The sequence below is a fragment of the Neovison vison genome, chromosome 11, assembly GCF_020171115.1.
Source record: "Neovison vison isolate M4711 chromosome 11, ASM_NN_V1, whole genome shotgun sequence".
NCBI classification, from domain to species: Eukaryota; Metazoa; Chordata; class Mammalia; order Carnivora; family Mustelidae; genus Neogale; species Neogale vison.
The window spans coordinates 161,881,884-161,899,422 of NC_058101.1; the positions used below are offsets into that span (position 1 = coordinate 161,881,884).

General features: G+C 44.3%; 1 protein-coding gene across 1 annotated transcript; it reads left to right on the forward strand.

Annotated features, from left to right (window-relative positions):
* Positions 1-10,218: 10,218 nt before the first annotated feature.
* Positions 10,219-15,795, forward strand: NEFL (neurofilament light chain). Its single transcript, XM_044225131.1, has 4 exons — positions 10,219-11,354; positions 12,405-12,529; positions 12,995-13,314; positions 13,878-15,795. Exons 1-4 carry the CDS (start codon positions 10,308-10,310, stop codon positions 14,018-14,020), a joined length of 1,635 nt encoding a protein of 544 aa, XP_044081066.1. The 5' UTR covers positions 10,219-10,307; the 3' UTR covers positions 14,021-15,795.
* Positions 15,796-17,539: the final 1,744 nt, after the last annotated feature.

Sequence of the window (17,539 nt, forward strand, 5' to 3'; positions counted from 1 at the left end):
TTATCTGGAAAAGATGATCCTTGTGGCATTTTGCTGAATTAGATGGTTGCCCCTCTTTTTTGAAGTAACAGCAGGCTGTACTCATCATCTAGGAGGGTTGCCATAGTGATACCTAGAGATTTTTTCCATGTCCTCTCTCCAATCCCAGACTGCACACTCTACTATTCCCTGAGGATTGAGTTTAAATTTTGAGGCTCCTTTCTTCAAAAGGAAACTAGCAGTACACAAATTTCAGGAAGATACAAAGAACCAAAGACTTCAGAGAGAGAGAATGAGAGAGACAGAGATGGAGAGACAGAAAGAGATGGGATCTGTTTTTCATGTGAAGGTTTAGGTCCTAGGAGAAAAATGTAGATGGATCTAATATTTGCTCTTTTTCAACATTTAATTCAGAAGTAACAGTAGGAGAAGCACCTGCTTTTTTCTCCTTTTTTTTTTTAATCGTCAACCCATGAAAAGAAATGATCAGAAGTGAGAAAAAAATGAATTCTATTGTGTTAGGTGAATGGGAACCAATTCAACTGATAAAAATACTGACAGTTGTTCAGCTGTTTATTATTAGCTCTATTCTGTTCTATTCTATTCTCTATTAGCTCTCATCTACTCTGGAAAGATGAATTTAATGCAAATAAAGCAAATAAGTATTCCTCCAAACTTCAACCCTATCTTTCTTTCCTCAAACATCTCGTTCTATTGAGATTTGCTCATATTTTGTCTTTGGCTCATATCCGAACTAAGTTATTAGCAGGTCCCAGTTTGGGGAGTAATGCTACGCTTTTAGACTCTTATTCATGATCACAGTGAGATGTGAATGCTCCCCAGTCCGAGCTTATCCGGTGCTTTTCACCTTTTCGAGTATTTTAGAATCAGAGAATCTCAGGTTGGCAGAGGAACTGAGAGGCCATTTAGAGCCAAGGTCATCTCAGAGGTGGAGTGATTCCCTTTTGAACTGCTATTGCTTTGCCCCTAGAATAGTTTCTTTCACCTTTGGACAGCTCTGGATTTTATATAGAGCTGACCTTTCCACCCGTCTGCACATTTAAGTGTTAGGACAGACCCGTGTGCCTTACTTAAGTCATTTTTCTAAATTGGGGGATTGATTTGGAAGAAAATTTTAATTTGGATAACTTTTTTTTTTAGAATTTATTTATTTATTTGACAGACAGAGATCACAAGTAGGCAGAGAGAGAGGGGGAGAGGGGGAAGCAGGCTCCCTGCTGAGCAGAGAGCCTGATGTGGGTCTCCATCCCAGGACCCTGGGATCATGACATGAGCGGAAGGCAGAGGCTTTAGTCCACTGAGCCACCCAGGTGCACCAATTTGGATAACCTTTAAACTAAGTATTAATGTAATGGGCAAAACTTTTTTTGGCATAAGGAAAAGAAAACACTTTGCAAATTGAAACATCTCAGACCTGTTCAAAAGCATGTCTGTTATCTAATGTAATTTGGTAGTGCAGTTTATTAAATTTGTCTGATAAAGTGATACTGAAGGATGAGGGGAATCATTTTTAGTGTGTGTTTTTCTCTCCCAGACAATATAATAATAAAAGGGATTGCTAGTTAGCAATAGGCATTAAGCCTGTATCTGGAAAGAGATGTTCAAGTACAGTTTGGTTCTTATAAGTTATTGCAGTGATGGATGTCTATTTTTGGAACCTGCTAATAGAGCAGAGCTTTGGCTTATTTGGTTTCTGTCTGTGGTGTTCTGCCTAGATGACCAGTATATGGGTTCCTTCACTTGTATGTGATTCTAGCATCCTTGACCCTGATTATGGCAGCATGTTCTTGCATCACTATGCAAATTTAAACTTCACGGGGAGGTGGGGGGAGGTAAGAGCTCTTCTTTGCATAACACCTCTCAAGAACAGCCTTACACTTCGGTCATAGCAGGAAGTGAGAGAATTAAGACAGACTTTGACCCTGCTGTGTGACCTTGACCAACATTCTTGAACTTTCTGAACCCCATTCTCCTCCTTATAGAATGAAAATAATACTTCCTTCGTTAAAGTTCTGTTAGAGTTAATGACACAAGACCGTTGAGTTCTCTAGGCATAGAGTTTAGGCTCTAGTTTAAACCTTAGTTGTCTGCATGTTTAAAATGAGGGTGTTTTCATACTCAACTCATCTGGACTTTGTGATGATTAATGAAATTATCCAACTAAATGAATTTGCACAGTGTCTGACATAAAGCTATTATTAATATTATTGTACACAATTATACTCACTAAATGCACATTTTCCTTTCCCTTCAGCTCTTCTTCTGCCATTTTGCTGTTTCTCTCTTTGTTCCATTTGGCCCTTTCTGCTTGGCGAGCCCTTTCATCGAGTATGTAGGAGCCAAGAAGCCCGGACTAACTCAAGTGCAGTTTGGTTCGTATAAGTTATTGCAGTGATGGATGTCTATTTTTGGAACCTGCTAATAGAGCAGAGCTTTGGCTTATTTGGTTTGTGTCTCTGGTGTTCTGCCTAGATGACCAGTATATGGGTTTCTCCTGCACAGAATTTCCTTGGACAAAGTTCAGATGGGAGAAGACAACCCAAAATAAAGCTTTGGGAGTCTTCCCCGATTTAAACACATCTTGGCTATCTCAGGATTAATTTATTTTAACTAAAATGGGTTATATCCCAGTCAAATCATATCACGGGAGTAGAGGTTCTCCTTAGGCATGGTGAACTTAAAGTCTACGAAAAATATTTTGTTGCCAGTCCTGCCACCACGTTCTCTGACCATCACCTCATTGTCATAGCACTTACTGTTCTTTCCCCCATCCCACACTATGCTCTCTGCTCAAGGCCTTGAAACTTTTGCTCTCTCTGTCCTTCTCTTCTTTCAGAAGCTATTAACAATCTCAGGTACAATCTTAGGAACAAAGGACTTTAATCAGCTTTCACTCTGACCTCTTCCATTGATATTGGCATTGTAACCGTGATCAAAGCAAATAAGATAGGGCTATAATATTTGTAGTTATGCACAGGTACCCAATCTGAAGGTAAGAAGCAGTCAAGCCTTCCCTATCTTTTTGGAATGGCACCAAGAAGGGATCCGAAAAAGGATAGGCCTGGTATGTAGGAAGCTGTGAGATTGCAGGGAAAATTCCCATTGAATTTGATGACAGGAACCCCGAGGTATAGCCCTGGTTCCACTGTTAAAGCAGGTATGGTTTGGGGTACATCACTCTCCCTCTGCGGACCTCTCAGCATCCTCATCCAGAAAGTGGGGGTGGTAACGCCTGCCAGTCTGCGTCTGCCTCACAGGATTGCTGCAGGGACCCAGTGATATGATACAGAAATGCCCGGGAAACCTTTGCTTCCCATGTAAATATCACCACTATCGTCTCTGCTCTTGCGAGGATGCCATGAGAGTCACACAGAAAAGAAGTCCGAATGGCGTAAGAAACGGAAAGTGAAAAACCAGAACTCATTCTTGGGTGCCAAAGCCTCAACCTCCCGGGGAATCTGTGCTCTGTTGAGAAGTAATGTCCAGTGGCTGAAGTGTGGAGGGAGGTGATCCACTCTGCAGAAGGGAGGACCAGAGAGAAGGTGATGAGCTGCTGAGGACAGAGCTAGTGGATTTAAGTGGAAAATTTGAAATCACTTCCCAGTCCCAAAAGCCTATGAAGCATAGCATATAGAACATATTTCTAATGGTGTTGATTTTAAAAAAAATTGGGAAATTCATTCTTACTGAATTTGACATAAAGTTAGGAGGTTTTAAAACCATGACAGCAGATTTGAACAACGGTCCAAAAATGTTTATATTAAAGATTAGATCTTATAATAAAGATATATTAAAGATTAGATTTATATTAAAGATTAGATTAGGGGCGCCTGGGTGGCTCAGTGGGATGAGCGTCTGGCTTGGATCATGATCCCAGGGTGCTAGGATTGAGCCCCACATCCTGATCCCTGCTCAGCGGGAAGCCTGCTTCCCTCTCCCTCTGTCTGCCGCATCCCCTGCTTGTGCTCTCTCCCTCTCTCTCTGGCATATAAATAAATAAAATATTTTTTAAAAAGACTAGATTTAAAGAAAATAAATGAAAGTCACATTTTTATTTTTATATTTTTTAAACAGACACAGTATAAAGTAGTCACCATAGCTTTCCAAGTTTTTTTTTTTTTTATGTCCATACAAATTCGATGTAAGCAATGTGAGATTGCTAACATATTTCATGTGGTGTTGGAATGGACTAATAGAAATACAACAACTCATCTTTAGAACAATGATAAGAGCATCCACTCCACAGAGCTGCTGTGTGGATTAAACAGGATACTCACGCAAAACATCTAGCACAGTAACTAGCCACAGAAATGTTGATTCATTCCATTCGCTTGACCTCTCCCCCGTCTAAAATCACAGCAGCTACTGCTTGTACTGTTCTTCTCTTCCTCGTGACACCTCTTAGCAGTTGGGCTTTTATTATGTAACTTTTGCATAGTACTTTGAGTTTCACAGACATGGGTTTTGTCTGTTTCGCTATTTTTTTTTTTAACGCACAAAATCCCGTTACATTCTGCGTTCAGACAAAGGCACGCACTTGCACAATCCAAACTCCGAGATCTGGAACAATACCTTCACCCCAGAAAGTGCGCTAGTGCTGACACCTAGTCATTCCCCGACTTGCCCCCTCTGAGACCACCACTGTTCTGATTTTCTGTCCATCACAAATGAGTTTGCCTGCTCTTGAGTTTTATATAAACGGAGTTATACGATATGTTCCCTCCCCTGGTATCAGTACACCATGTTTGAGATTCATTCACATTGTGTGTAACGGTAGCTGGTCTTTTTATTGTGCTCTGGTGTTTTCCAAGCCCTTTGGAGGCAGGGACCGCGCCGTAACTACTTATACCCCCATCCCCTGCCCCATGGCCCTTGTACAGAACTGTGCACATTTGTAAGTGTTCTGCTGACATTTGGTGATTCAATGGATGAATGAACATATGAGTTATTTAATCAATCAACAAGCCATTTAGACACAATCAAGTTTCACTTTTCTATCCCAGACAGTCTCTTATGTGCTCAACTTACCAAACAGCATGTTACGTGTTCCGGGGCAAGCAGCCTGCCTGCTTTACTGTAGGAATCCAGGGATCCGCCCATTTGCAATCGCACTGCAGTGTTTGCTGCATTCATTCGCGCAGCAGCGAGATACTGGCGAGAAAGTGAACTGCTGTCCTGGATGGGCTCCAGCAGGGCTGCAAGACAGATCCAACCTCGGGGCTTTGTCTCCTGCAGGCGGAAATGCTCATCCTCTATCTTTGCAAACTGTGAACCTCACATTTCTCCACCTGATTTATTAAATCACCGGAAAGGTCAGCAGAGAGAGCCAGGTGCCGCATGTGATGTTTCCGTGGCTGGTTAGTACCCAAACCACAGCAGCGCCGTGCATTCCCCTGTAGCTATGGCTGAACAAACAGAGTTAGTACTGTGGGATTCTGCCAGAGATAGCTATGACCTGCCTGAAATGACTACCAATTAAGCCCTTCAACGTTGCCAGCATATCCTCTTACCTCTGCGTCCGGTGACTGTGATTAAGGGCCAGACACCATGGAGCAGGCCTCTGGGGAGGAAATACATTACCTACGCTAGTTCTGTGGAGCAAGCATTTAGGGTTTGATCCCATCGCCATCATTTCTGCTTGGACAGCAGCAAGTTCCCGTCATTTTGACTATTGCACGTGTTTTGAATACAAACCTGCTTTTCATCCTTAAGCTATTCAAATGACATTGCTTTCCTGCTGCCATCTAAATTTTATATAGCTGCATAGCACACTTTATGATGCATTACTTCACAACGTGATGCTATGAAATGAGGCATATTTTGTCACAATGGGGCAAGTTTTCTTTCAAATATATTGCCCAGAAGATGGGGAGATTCATGAACGGTAATTCCTATGGTGAGCATAACAGATAAAGAAATAAACTGGTGACAAGAAACAGAAGAAATCTATGTGTGGCTTCCCCTAACGAGACATTTTGTTGATTTTATTCATGTTTCTCTTTTAAAAGCTTAAGATCTATAGAAAGCATGATACACTCCAATAAGAGATTAAGTGCCAGCATTTTTTTCTTATTCTTTATAGCAATATTTAAAGTCACTTTATCAAACAAACCCTATCTACAAGGGCAGAAAATGAAAGGATTTTAAATAGAAAAAAGGCACAAGTCACAACATGGTCATTTTAAGGAGTTTAGATCAGTGGAGTGGTATTATAGCTCATTAATCCCAGGAGAGGTGTTCTGTAAACCGATGTTTACAGCAGTGCCGAAGAGGAGACATCACCAGTTATGGGTTCACTGGTAGCCTCCGGTTTGTTTTACGTGGGGACACTTAAGAAATCTACAATAATCATAGTTGATCGCCATCACGAGCTGTCCCAAGGAAACGTTCTCGTTAACAGTCTTCCTGGTGTCAATCAGTTCAGATTGGTGTCCTGAAAACACGAGAGGTTTACGACATACACACACTGCAGATTGTGGCATGCGATTATCAAATTCCACGGAGACATATGGAAGCAGCAAATGCTGCGGGCTGCAGTGTGTGTGTGTTATGAGTACAGCACTACTCGGGCTGGAAGCTGATTGAGCTTCCGTCTGAAGAAACTGTGTGAGTTGGCAAATTATCTAACCTCTCTGGGCCTCAGCTGTTTGCTGAAGAATGACCACGATCTCAGGGGGATTTGGTAACTATTAAATTGGTATATATCAAAGGCCTGTCCTAGGGTCGGGATCCTGCATCTTTGCCAGTGTTGATTTCCTTCTTCCCTCCTGGCTTCCAAAGGATGTTGACTTTGGTGTGCCTACATGATGGTGAGGTGGCTGGGACCCCACTGCTATTCTGGACCAGGACTATTCCCATAGCTTCTGGTGGCAGGAGAATTTTGCTCACTTGCCCCACCTGCCCCCCAGACTGTTGCTTTTCTGAGACCTGCCTCCTAAGAATTTCAGTCTAAATTTCAGACTGTGCTTTTCAAAACAAATGCCATTACAGAACTTCCTGCTGTCCCAGAGTTTTAGTGTAATGCAATCAATAGTGACCAGGTCCTGGAAGCTATCTGAGTCTTTTGGTTCAGTGACCAGGTCCACTCGAAGCTATCTGAGTCTTTTGGCCCTGGAGAAGCAACATTTTCTCAGTGGTTCTAAGAGTTATATTTTATGAGCTCTGTGGCAACAGGAATATATTTTACTTTTTAACTAAATTACCTCAAACAGTTTTTGAGGGGATTATGGATAGAATTCTATTAATGAGTTTCATCCACATACTTCTACATTTGCTTTTAAAATAACTTGTATCTCCTAAGAGTGTGTTTTATTGGCAGCCTTCAACCCATTTCATGTTGGTGGAGAATATGCTTAAAGGAAAATAAACGCTCAAGCGTGTATCAAGACCCAAAAGCCTTCTTCTGAAGAAATAACGACACCGTTCCAAACAACACTAATGCAGAAACATTGCCGGTAGGGGAAGGAAAAGTCAAGATCCTTTTTCCTAAATAGATTTTCTAAAGCTGCTGCTTTTACCTTTGCTTTGACACAGAGCAAACACCACATGGGCCTTCAGAGCAAAATGCTGGGAAGAGGATTTTAAAAGGAGGATGACTGGACAGAATATTTAAAAAGAGGCAGGCGCCTCGCTGAGGAAGGCTGAAAGTAGGCTAACCAAAACCCAGACACAGGCTGGTTTCAGGAACCCCCAGAAAGCAGGCTGTAGTGGAGACTGAGGTGGCTATGCCAGGAGCTATTTAAAAAAAGGCTTGAGATCTACATTCAGAAATACCACTGTTGTGTCCTTCTCCTGACTCCCTGTTCACCGGGTCCAGCCAGGGCAAGGGCTGCCCCACTTCACTCCAGTGTACCTCTCTTGTCAGCCACCCAAAGGATGGCAGCAGGTGCCCTACAAGTTTCTTCCCTACAAGGCATTCCAGGGGCACTGAAGCATCCATCATCCATCGGCTGCCTCCTCGCTCTTGGGGCAGCACTCATCCTCCGCAGTCAAAGGCTTCAGCCAGGAGCGTTGGCAAAAACGCTGATGGACTTAAGATCTCGGAGAGTGACCTGAAACTCAGAGGGAAGGGCGCTGGCAGAAAGAAAATGAATTCATGAATACCTAAGAGTGTGGTGTCTGTAGGCAGCCTCACACACAGTGAGTGTGACACAGTGTGGCTTCTGTGGGGCACGGTAAAACAAATCCATTCTGCCACTTTTCAGCCACTCTGGGTAATTGGGACCAGGCAAAACTATGATGTATGATGTTGTTCTTTCCCTCACCCCCTCTCTCTCCCCAGAGAAGCTTTTCCTACTGTTGGATCACCTATGAATGTGAAGGCCAAGGACTGTGGGCTATAGAAAGTCATCAGAATAAGGGCCCTAACATATCTGTTAGAGCCAAGCCAAACCTCAGAGAGAGTAACGGCTCAGCCTTTAAATCCTAGAATGATTGATGTGGATGGACCTCTTGGTAGATTAAACTACCAACGTTCATGTTTCTAAAGTTGCATTATTTGAGAGTAGGTTGTTTAGAAGCCCCTTGCAAGTTCTCTAATGCAGTCTTTCTCTCTACCACCAAGGGCATGGGGTATCAGAAACGCAGGTTTTTTTTTTTTAGAGCTGCAAAGAACCCCAAAGGTTAAGTCTCATCCCACACTCTTGGCAGGCGAGGAGCACAGTACTTGCGGCAGCAACTGTGTGGTACCGGCTCCAGGCACTTCACCGTCTCAGCCTCACCGGGAAAGCGGCAGCGGCGTTTCTGTAGGAAAACTGTTAGCATGGTTTCCCTTTGTTTGCTATTAAAAAAAAATTAGTAAGTTGTACGTCAAAGGCTCCCCTTAAACAAATTAAGCAGAAACTAAGTGCTTGTGTAGAAAAATCTTAGTTATCCCGTGGAAATCTCTGCAATCCCCCCAGGAAGCCAGGGCTCCCTAGAAATGTTCTGCAAACCTCAGGATGCTATCAATGTGCATCAGGGCGTGCACAGTTTTGGGTATCGGGTGCTTCCTAAAGAAAATCCATGGATGTCTGACTGTATCTGTAATCTAATTATTAGAGTGAACCGGGTGGAAGAATCACGCGGCTATTCGCTGTCCGCTCCAGAAAGAGAAGTCTCGGATCAGAGTTCTCCTCCCGGGAGACCGCCCTCGGCGCTCTCCGGGCTGGCAGCAGCAGCTTCCCTCAGACAACCGGCCACCTGCCTGGCTTGTGGAAATCATCAGGTTGGACGCTACAAGAGGTCAGAAGACGGAAAGGGGCTTTTAGTGTGTCGGAGTTGGTGGAGACCAAGCAGGAATTTAGTTGGATGAAGATGACACAGGCAGCGTGGATCAGTCTGGAAGACCCGGCTGCAGAGCTCGCGGCTGCCTTTGCAAGGCGGTTCCCACCCCCGCCCCTCCCCGGGTTAGTTTCAAACTCATTTTCGGCTCTCCCGCTCACCCCCACCTACATGCCTCAACATGCTAAAAACACCCGCGGCTTCATTCTCCAGAAATAAATGGTAAAATCTGGGAACACTGAAAGGCTTATATTAACTGCTCTAAGGGTTAGAAATGCAAAACCAACCCCTGCAGTGCCGCAGTTTCGTGTGTGTTTGAGTGCGCAGAAGCAGCTCATTAAAGAAAAAAGAAAAATCACTAGAAGAAAGGTGCCAGGAACACTTAAAGAAAGTGCCAGAAACAGCTACAACGAAATATAAAACTTTGCTCCCATATAGGCCTTATACACTCAAGCTTAAACTTTTCACTTTAATTTTGAAAGCCCTAGAGGCACTGCCTTGGCACCTTAAACCCCAACGGGGATGCTGGCAGAGGCCCCGGGTGGGGAAGGGGCGAGTTTGGGGGGAGAGAGTCTCCGAGGTACTAGGGATGCAGAAATCTAAGGTGCCAGTGGGGAGTGTGAGAAGAACCTATTATTGGGGACACGGCGTCCGCGTGGTACTGGGTCAAGGGAGTAGCTATGATGTGGGGGAAGGGCTGGGGAAGGAAATGAGTGAGGGGTAAGGGGTCGCAGGGAAAAATCCGGGCCTCGGGGACAAGCGGAAAGGAGGAGCGCAGCAGCACCGAAGCTGCTCGTCTCTCGCCCCCGCCTTCCCTTTTGCGCAGAATCCTCCCCTTGGCTGCAGCAGCGCGCTGCCCCCACTGGCCCGGCGCGCCGTGATCGATCGCAGGCTGCGTCAGAATGCTCCCCGCGTATAAATAGGGGTGGCAGGACCGCGCCGAGCCGCACACAGCCATCCACCTTCCCCTCTCCTTCTCTCCCTCGTTCTTCTCTCTCTGTAGGCCCCCATCTCCGCCGCGAGCCAGAGGGGCTCGGACCGCCACCATGAGTTCCTTCAGCTACGATCCGTACTACTCGACCTCCTACAAGCGGCGCTACGTGGAGACGCCCCGGGTGCACATCTCCAGCGTGCGCAGCGGCTACAGCACCGCGCGCTCCGCTTACTCCAGCTACTCCGCGCCGGTCTCCTCCTCGCTGTCTGTGCGCCGAAGCTACTCCTCCAGCTCCAGCTCCTTGATGCCCAGTCTCGAGAACCTCGACCTGAGCCAGGTAGCCGCCATCAGCAACGACCTTAAGTCGATCCGCACCCAGGAGAAGGCGCAGCTGCAGGACCTCAACGACCGCTTCGCCAGCTTCATCGAGCGCGTGCACGAGCTGGAGCAGCAGAACAAGGTGCTGGAAGCCGAGCTGCTGGTGCTGCGCCAGAAGCACTCCGAGCCCTCCCGCTTCCGGGCGCTGTACGAGCAGGAGATCCGCGACCTGCGCCTGGCGGCGGAAGACGCCACCAACGAGAAGCAGGCGCTCCAGGGCGAGCGCGAAGGGCTGGAGGAGACTTTGCGCAACCTGCAGGCGCGCTATGAAGAGGAGGTGCTGAGCCGCGAGGACGCCGAGGGCCGCCTGATGGAGGCGCGCAAAGGAGCCGACGAGGCCGCTCTCGCCCGCGCCGAGCTCGAAAAACGCATCGACAGCCTGATGGACGAAATCGCCTTTCTGAAGAAAGTGCACGAAGAGGAGATCGCCGAGCTGCAGGCTCAGATCCAGTACGCTCAGATCTCCGTGGAGATGGACGTGTCCTCCAAGCCCGACCTCTCCGCCGCGCTCAAGGACATCCGTGCTCAGTACGAGAAGCTGGCTGCCAAGAACATGCAGAACGCCGAAGAGTGGTTCAAGAGCCGCTTCACCGTGCTGACCGAGAGCGCCGCCAAGAACACCGACGCGGTGCGCGCCGCCAAGGACGAGGTGTCCGAGAGCCGCCGCCTGCTCAAGGCCAAGACCCTGGAGATCGAAGCATGCCGGGGCATGAACGAAGCGCTGGAGAAGCAGTTGCAGGAGCTGGAGGACAAGCAGAACGCCGATATCAGTGCTATGCAGGTAGGGCACCCCGCAAAACACAGTGGGGGGCGGGGAGGGAGCTGCTGGAGCAAGTTGTGGGGGTGGAGTGGGGGAGGCTGGAGAGCTGAGGACGCGCCCAGAAAGTGGAGACCGGAGATGGAGCAGCCGCATGCAGCTATTAGGGAGTGGAACTTGGCTCCTCCGAGACGGGGTGGGAGGGGTGGGGCACTTGGAGGGCGGGGGTGGGGGCGCCACTGCAGACTGAGGGGACGTGCTTGGTGCAGCAGAATCTAGATCCGCATTAAAGCTGCCCAGCCCTGCAGTGTTGGGGTGGGGTGGAGTGAGGTGCGATGGGGTGAAGGGGTGGGAACTGGGCGTTGCCCCTGGCCTGCCTCCCTAATGTCCTTTATTAACAAGTCCTTTTGCAGTACAGATTGGACCATCTGCTTAATTAATACAGCAGAGAGGTTCTGAAGGATACCTGTGACCCAGCAGACTCAAGACTAGTTTTATCAACCACTCCTTGCCCTTAGGTAGACAGAAATGCAGTCAAAATTGTAGTAGATGATGTTTGCAAGATGACATTTCTTTTTAAGACTCTCCATTTTCTGGGGAGGAGAAAAAAATAACACAATTACATAGAAAATATTTTGGTACAATTATTGCTATTTTTTAATCTAAAAAGTAATATAGGTACATACAAAATATTTTAGATACAATTATTACTATTTTATTAATCTAGCTACTTCCTACTCTTGTAAATGGAGTAATTTCTTGCATGCAACTTGGATAAAGTTAACTAATGACTATGAAACAAAGTTTTTTGTAATCAATTAAGAATTTTTGCAGGTATTTTATTATTAGACTGTAGAAATTCAAAAAATATTTCTTCTATCCATTTTTATTAACTTTTTTTGTTTAAAGCTGGATTTTTTTTTGTAATGCAAAAAAGGAGAGGTTAAAAAAGAGAAGGCTGTAGGTTTAGGGGAGATTTTAACTAAGGGGTGCTCTTTGGTGTTAAGTTGGTTAGGCTTTGCAGCTGTATTACAGTTATGGTTGGATTTTTTTTTTCCCCCTGTCCTCCAATAGGATACAATCAACAAATTAGAAAATGAATTGAGAACCACAAAGAGTGAAATGGCAAGATACCTTAAAGAATACCAAGACCTCCTCAACGTGAAGATGGCTTTGGACATTGAGATTGCAGCTTATAGGTAAGGACAGAGTGGGTGGTAGGAGCTATTCAGGCTTAGGAAGAAAATCAGCTTTTATTTATATTGAGTCTGAAACCTTGAAGAATAGTCCATTGAAATAATTGTTCACTTTTTGGCTTTTTCTAAGAAGGCAAACATTTCTTAGAATGTTGAGAAGGTATTTAGACAAATGCAGAAGATCTGACTCTGTGTCGTGAAGAGTCATATTCTTAGTTTCTCATTACATTTTAAATCAAATAGGGCTATTTTAAGTTTGTTTTTCTGTTTTTTTGTTTTTGTTTTCCTGGTGCCAGGCACAATATCCCCAGTCATGAAGTTTTGATAATTCCCAGCCCTGTTCTGGCTCTCCTTTTTCCTTTAGGGGTGGCATTAGGGAAGGAGGATGAGTGGTGGGCTCAAAGCAGACAAATTGTTCAACACACGTCCTGTGTTTCTCATTAACCCCATTCTCCCCTGCCTTCCCAGGAAACTCTTGGAAGGTGAGGAGACCCGACTCAGTTTCACCAGCGTTGGAAGCATAACCAGCGGCTACTCCCAGAGCTCTCAGGTCTTTGGCCGATCCGCCTATGGTGGGTTACAGACCAGCTCCTACTTGATGTCTGCCCGCTCCTTCCCGTCTTACTACACCAGCCAGGTCCAGGAGGAGCAGATCGAGGTGGAGGAGACCATCGAGGCTGCGAAGGCCGAGGAAGCCAAGGACGAACCCCCCTCTGAAGGAGAAGCCGAGGAGGAGGAGAAGGAGAAGGAAGAGGCTGCTGAAGAGGAAGGAGCTGAAGAGGAAGAAGGTATGGTAAAAAAGAAATTCCTACAAGGTCAAGTGCAGTCAGGGCATGGGTGTTTGTTAGGAGATGGCTAAGAGAAGCCTTGCTTGTGCCAAGGAACTTTTCTTCATAGATGACTTTAGAATCTTAATTGATACCTTTAGTTACTCCACAAGCCTTTCATAAGTACCCAGTTTCTCAAATTGGCTGTCCCCTCTGCTTAGCTTGGTAGATTTTTGAAGGTAACATTTCAAAAATACTCTCCTCTTGCTTTCTTTTTATTCTTATTAAACTTAAAAAAAAAATGTATTTGTCCCAGCAGTTGGGTGACCTTAAGAACAAAAATAGTTTTTTTTTTTGGTTTTGTTTTTGTTTTTTTAAATAATTGTTTGCTTTTTGGCTTTCTTCTGAGAAGAAGGCATTGAGTTCAGTGGCCGGCATCATCAGTTGAATGAGTGTTGGGGAATGGAGCTGAGAAGGTTGGGGGGAGCTTTCTGACAGTTGGAGTTCCACACAAACCTTAGCAGAAATGTTTGGAATGACTTGCCCTGGATTTGGAGCTTGCACGTTTTCTTTTTATGTCAAAGCTGCCAAGGAAGAATCCGAAGAGGCAAAGGAGGAAGAAGAAGGAGGTGAAGGAGAAGAAGGAGAAGAAACCAAAGAAGCCGAGGAGGAGGAGAAAAAAGACGAAGGTGCTGGGGAGGAGCAAGCGACTAAAAAGAAAGATTGAGCCCCTCTGTCCTTAAGCCTTCCAGGAAGAATTCTCCCGAAATCAGGTCAACCCCATCACCAACCAACCAGATGAGTTGCAGATACTATATGAATTAAGAAGTCAACATATGTATAATTCAGAGATGACTTAGGTTGGACATTCAGTGTTGTGCTATGACTTTCCTCCTTACGCAGAGCATCTGTCTGCTTGCAGAGTGGCTTCCTGGCTTGCTGCCAGCCTGTGCATGGTCCATGCTTATGAGTTCAGGATCTATGGCAATGTGAATAATTCAGATGTTTACATTAAAAAAAATGAATAAACGAATTCACTAATGTTAATGTTAAACTTCATGGTACAAATAGTCCTTTGAACCTTTGGTGGTTAGAAATTAAAGACCTCGAATCATGTGCAATAAATGGTAAATAAAGTTACACTGAATGACATTTCTTGCTGTGGTTGTTGACTTAATTAAAATATCTTAAAGTACCAATAGAAGCCAACTGGACTATCGACCTCCAAATTTTAAGTCCCCAGTTTTAGCAATTACAATGGATTTTTCCCCCCTAATTGGTAATTCTGAGGGATACCTTTAGGTCATGACCATTCATGAAATCTTTCCCCTCCAAAATTTCGCTGATAATAAACTTGAGTAAATGGGAGACTCTGGGATTCTTCTTTTATTAGCAATATATTCTGTCCCATACAAGGTACTATGTAATGTTGGAAATGGCTTTCTTGGAGGCAGTGGTGTAATATGAAAAATACACCTTTTGTGGTAAACAGGTGACCTAATAATGCAATGTGGCCAGAATATGAATCCCACCCCTCTGTTACTATAACCACATTATTTTAATATAGTCCAAATACCATGGGCAGAAGTGGATATCCAAGCAATTGATATAATTAGAAGGAATATCTTTCTTCCATGTGTAATTTCGGATGGAGGGAGTAAGAATATCAAAGATGATTTGCCGTTGCAAACATGTTGCCTGCAATCCTGAGCTCATGTCGGTGTGTTAGTAGCTTGATTCTGTTGCCTCAAGTAAATGACATTTAATGCTACCCACTTTAAACTTTTTTAAAAACTACAGATAACAGATAATGAAATTGTTACCAGTCAGTAAAGGGAGGAGATTATATACCTGTATATTGCATTGTTCTGCATGTCTTTATTGGGAAATATTTGGATTTCAGTGATAGCTCTAACTGGTTGGACATTGCATCAGATACACACCCCATTCATCCTCTCTGTTCACTGTAAAGTCATGAAAGCTCTTGCACTTGCACTTGATGTGAAATGTAGATGAAATTACTGATTATCTGCTGTTCTGCCTTTGTTCTTACATAATTGCTTTGTCAGCTAATTTCGTTCAACCTTTGTTCTTTAGACAACTTTCAAAAAAGTCGGCGAATTTAACCTGAAAGCAAAGTGGTCTCCATTTAAATTTATCTGATTCTTCATACTACCTATTTCTAGTTAAATATATGTCACCACACAAATAGGTAAAGTCATTTATTTATCATGATGCTGTGAGTTTGAACTATGAAGATTCTTAGTATATTGGCTTCTGTAAAAATGAGTTTCCTCAGAAACCAAGCTTTTCACGTTTATGTTCATTAAATATGGGATGCTACACCTGAGAAGTCTAAGATAGATACGAATTACATGTAAAAAAAGAAAAAGTAACTTTAGCCAAATGGAAATGGTTGGTTTCAGAATTACTTGAAGTAACAACACTGTACCATATTCTATCCTGTGTGCCATAATAAAATACTAAAAAAAAAAAAAAAAACCCTAAGCTAAATGGATTTGAAGTCTTTAAAAACAGTTCCTTAAATTTGGGACCTAGCTCAGTACCTCTGTCTCTTTTGCCTCCCCCACATCTCCAGTTCTGTTTCAGTATCCCCTCTCCCAGTTGACGACAGCATTCCCTAGTCAGCCAATTCTGCAAACCGGAGATTGGACAGGCATGATCTCATGCTTCCCATTTCCTCTCCTCAGTTCCTCTGGTTTAATCTAACCAAGTTTTACTGATTTTATTGCCTATATATCTTGAATCTATCCATCCACACTTCTCCATTTACCCTGACACACCCTAGGAACCTTCCAGTGTCTGTCTACTAGTGTCTTCCTTTGATCAGCACACTACAGTAAGCCATCCTTTAAAAAAGACATTTTGATTATGTCATCCCCTTGACTAAAACCCTCCGATAGTTTCCCATTTTTAAAAAAGATTATTTATTTATTTATTTATTAGAGAAGGCACAAGCAGAAGCAGGGAGAGCAGCAGGCAGAGGGAGACAGAAGCAGGCTCCCCACTAAGCAAGGAGCCTGATGGACGTGGGACTTCGTCCCAGGACCCCGGTATCATGACCTGAGCTGAAGGCAGATGCTCAATTGACTGAACCACCCAGGCACCCCAGTTTCCCATTTCTTTTAAGATAAAAATCAAAATCCTTAAACTCATCTTGAAGGACTGCATTGACCTGAGCCCAACCTCCTTCTCTGATCTCATCTTCTCTGTATCCCCTTTTTCCTTACTTCCCATGCTTCAGTCACCCCGGCCCTCTGTTTTTTCACCTGTTACAAGAGTTTTGCTGATTTTTCCATCTGAAGCGCTCTTCTTTCCTTCCCTCATTCTTGCCCAGCTGAAGTTCAGTTGTCATTCCTTTGGGAAGCCTTTCCTACCTGGGCTAAATTCCTCTACTAAATGCGTTCTTAAGACCATGTAGACTTTGCAGACATTTACACACTTGTAATCAGCATCTGTGTCCAGGATCGTTTGATAAATGTCTGCATTCCCTGCTAGAGTTTGATCTTCCGAAGCATGGTAATCAGACTTCCTGCCACCATTTCATCCCAAGCATCTAGCATTGTTTCTACCGTAGTAGAACCCAAAGAAATAGTGAATTGATAACTTTTTGACAGATGAGAATGTCTAGAAAACCAAGAGTATTCCTTTAATCAGTCTCAGTTCCAACACCTTGCAATCCAAAAATTTATTCTGGATTCTAGTGTTCTTATTTTGGAGCCGTGGCCATATATCCCCATCCCCACCCCAACTCCAGCCTCAACTGTTTTAGCTGCATATAGGTTCAATGGTTGATGTGTAAGATCCTTTCTAGATTCGTGATTCAAAATTCCTGAAAAACATGTGGAAGTAGAATTATGATATCCACACTAGAATCCATCACTTAAAGGGAATTGCCAACTTAGTGTAAAGATTCATTCCTAGCATTAAGCTGGTAAGTAGTCAATTTGATTACTTCTTTTTCCCCACATGGAGCTTCTGATGCTGTCAGAATAGTCACTGTGTCCCAGTCACTGATCTAAAGGCATTATATGTATTAACTCATCAATTCCTTTCTTAGGTCAATATTCTCAGTCCTATGATTATCATGCCCATTATACAGATGAGGAACTACAATTAGGTAAGCTGACCAAGGTCACACAGCTAGTTTGTGGAAGGGCTGGGATTCAGCCTCAGCTCTAAAGTCCATGCTCTTAACCAGTAGTACATCACGCTGCCTTTCCTT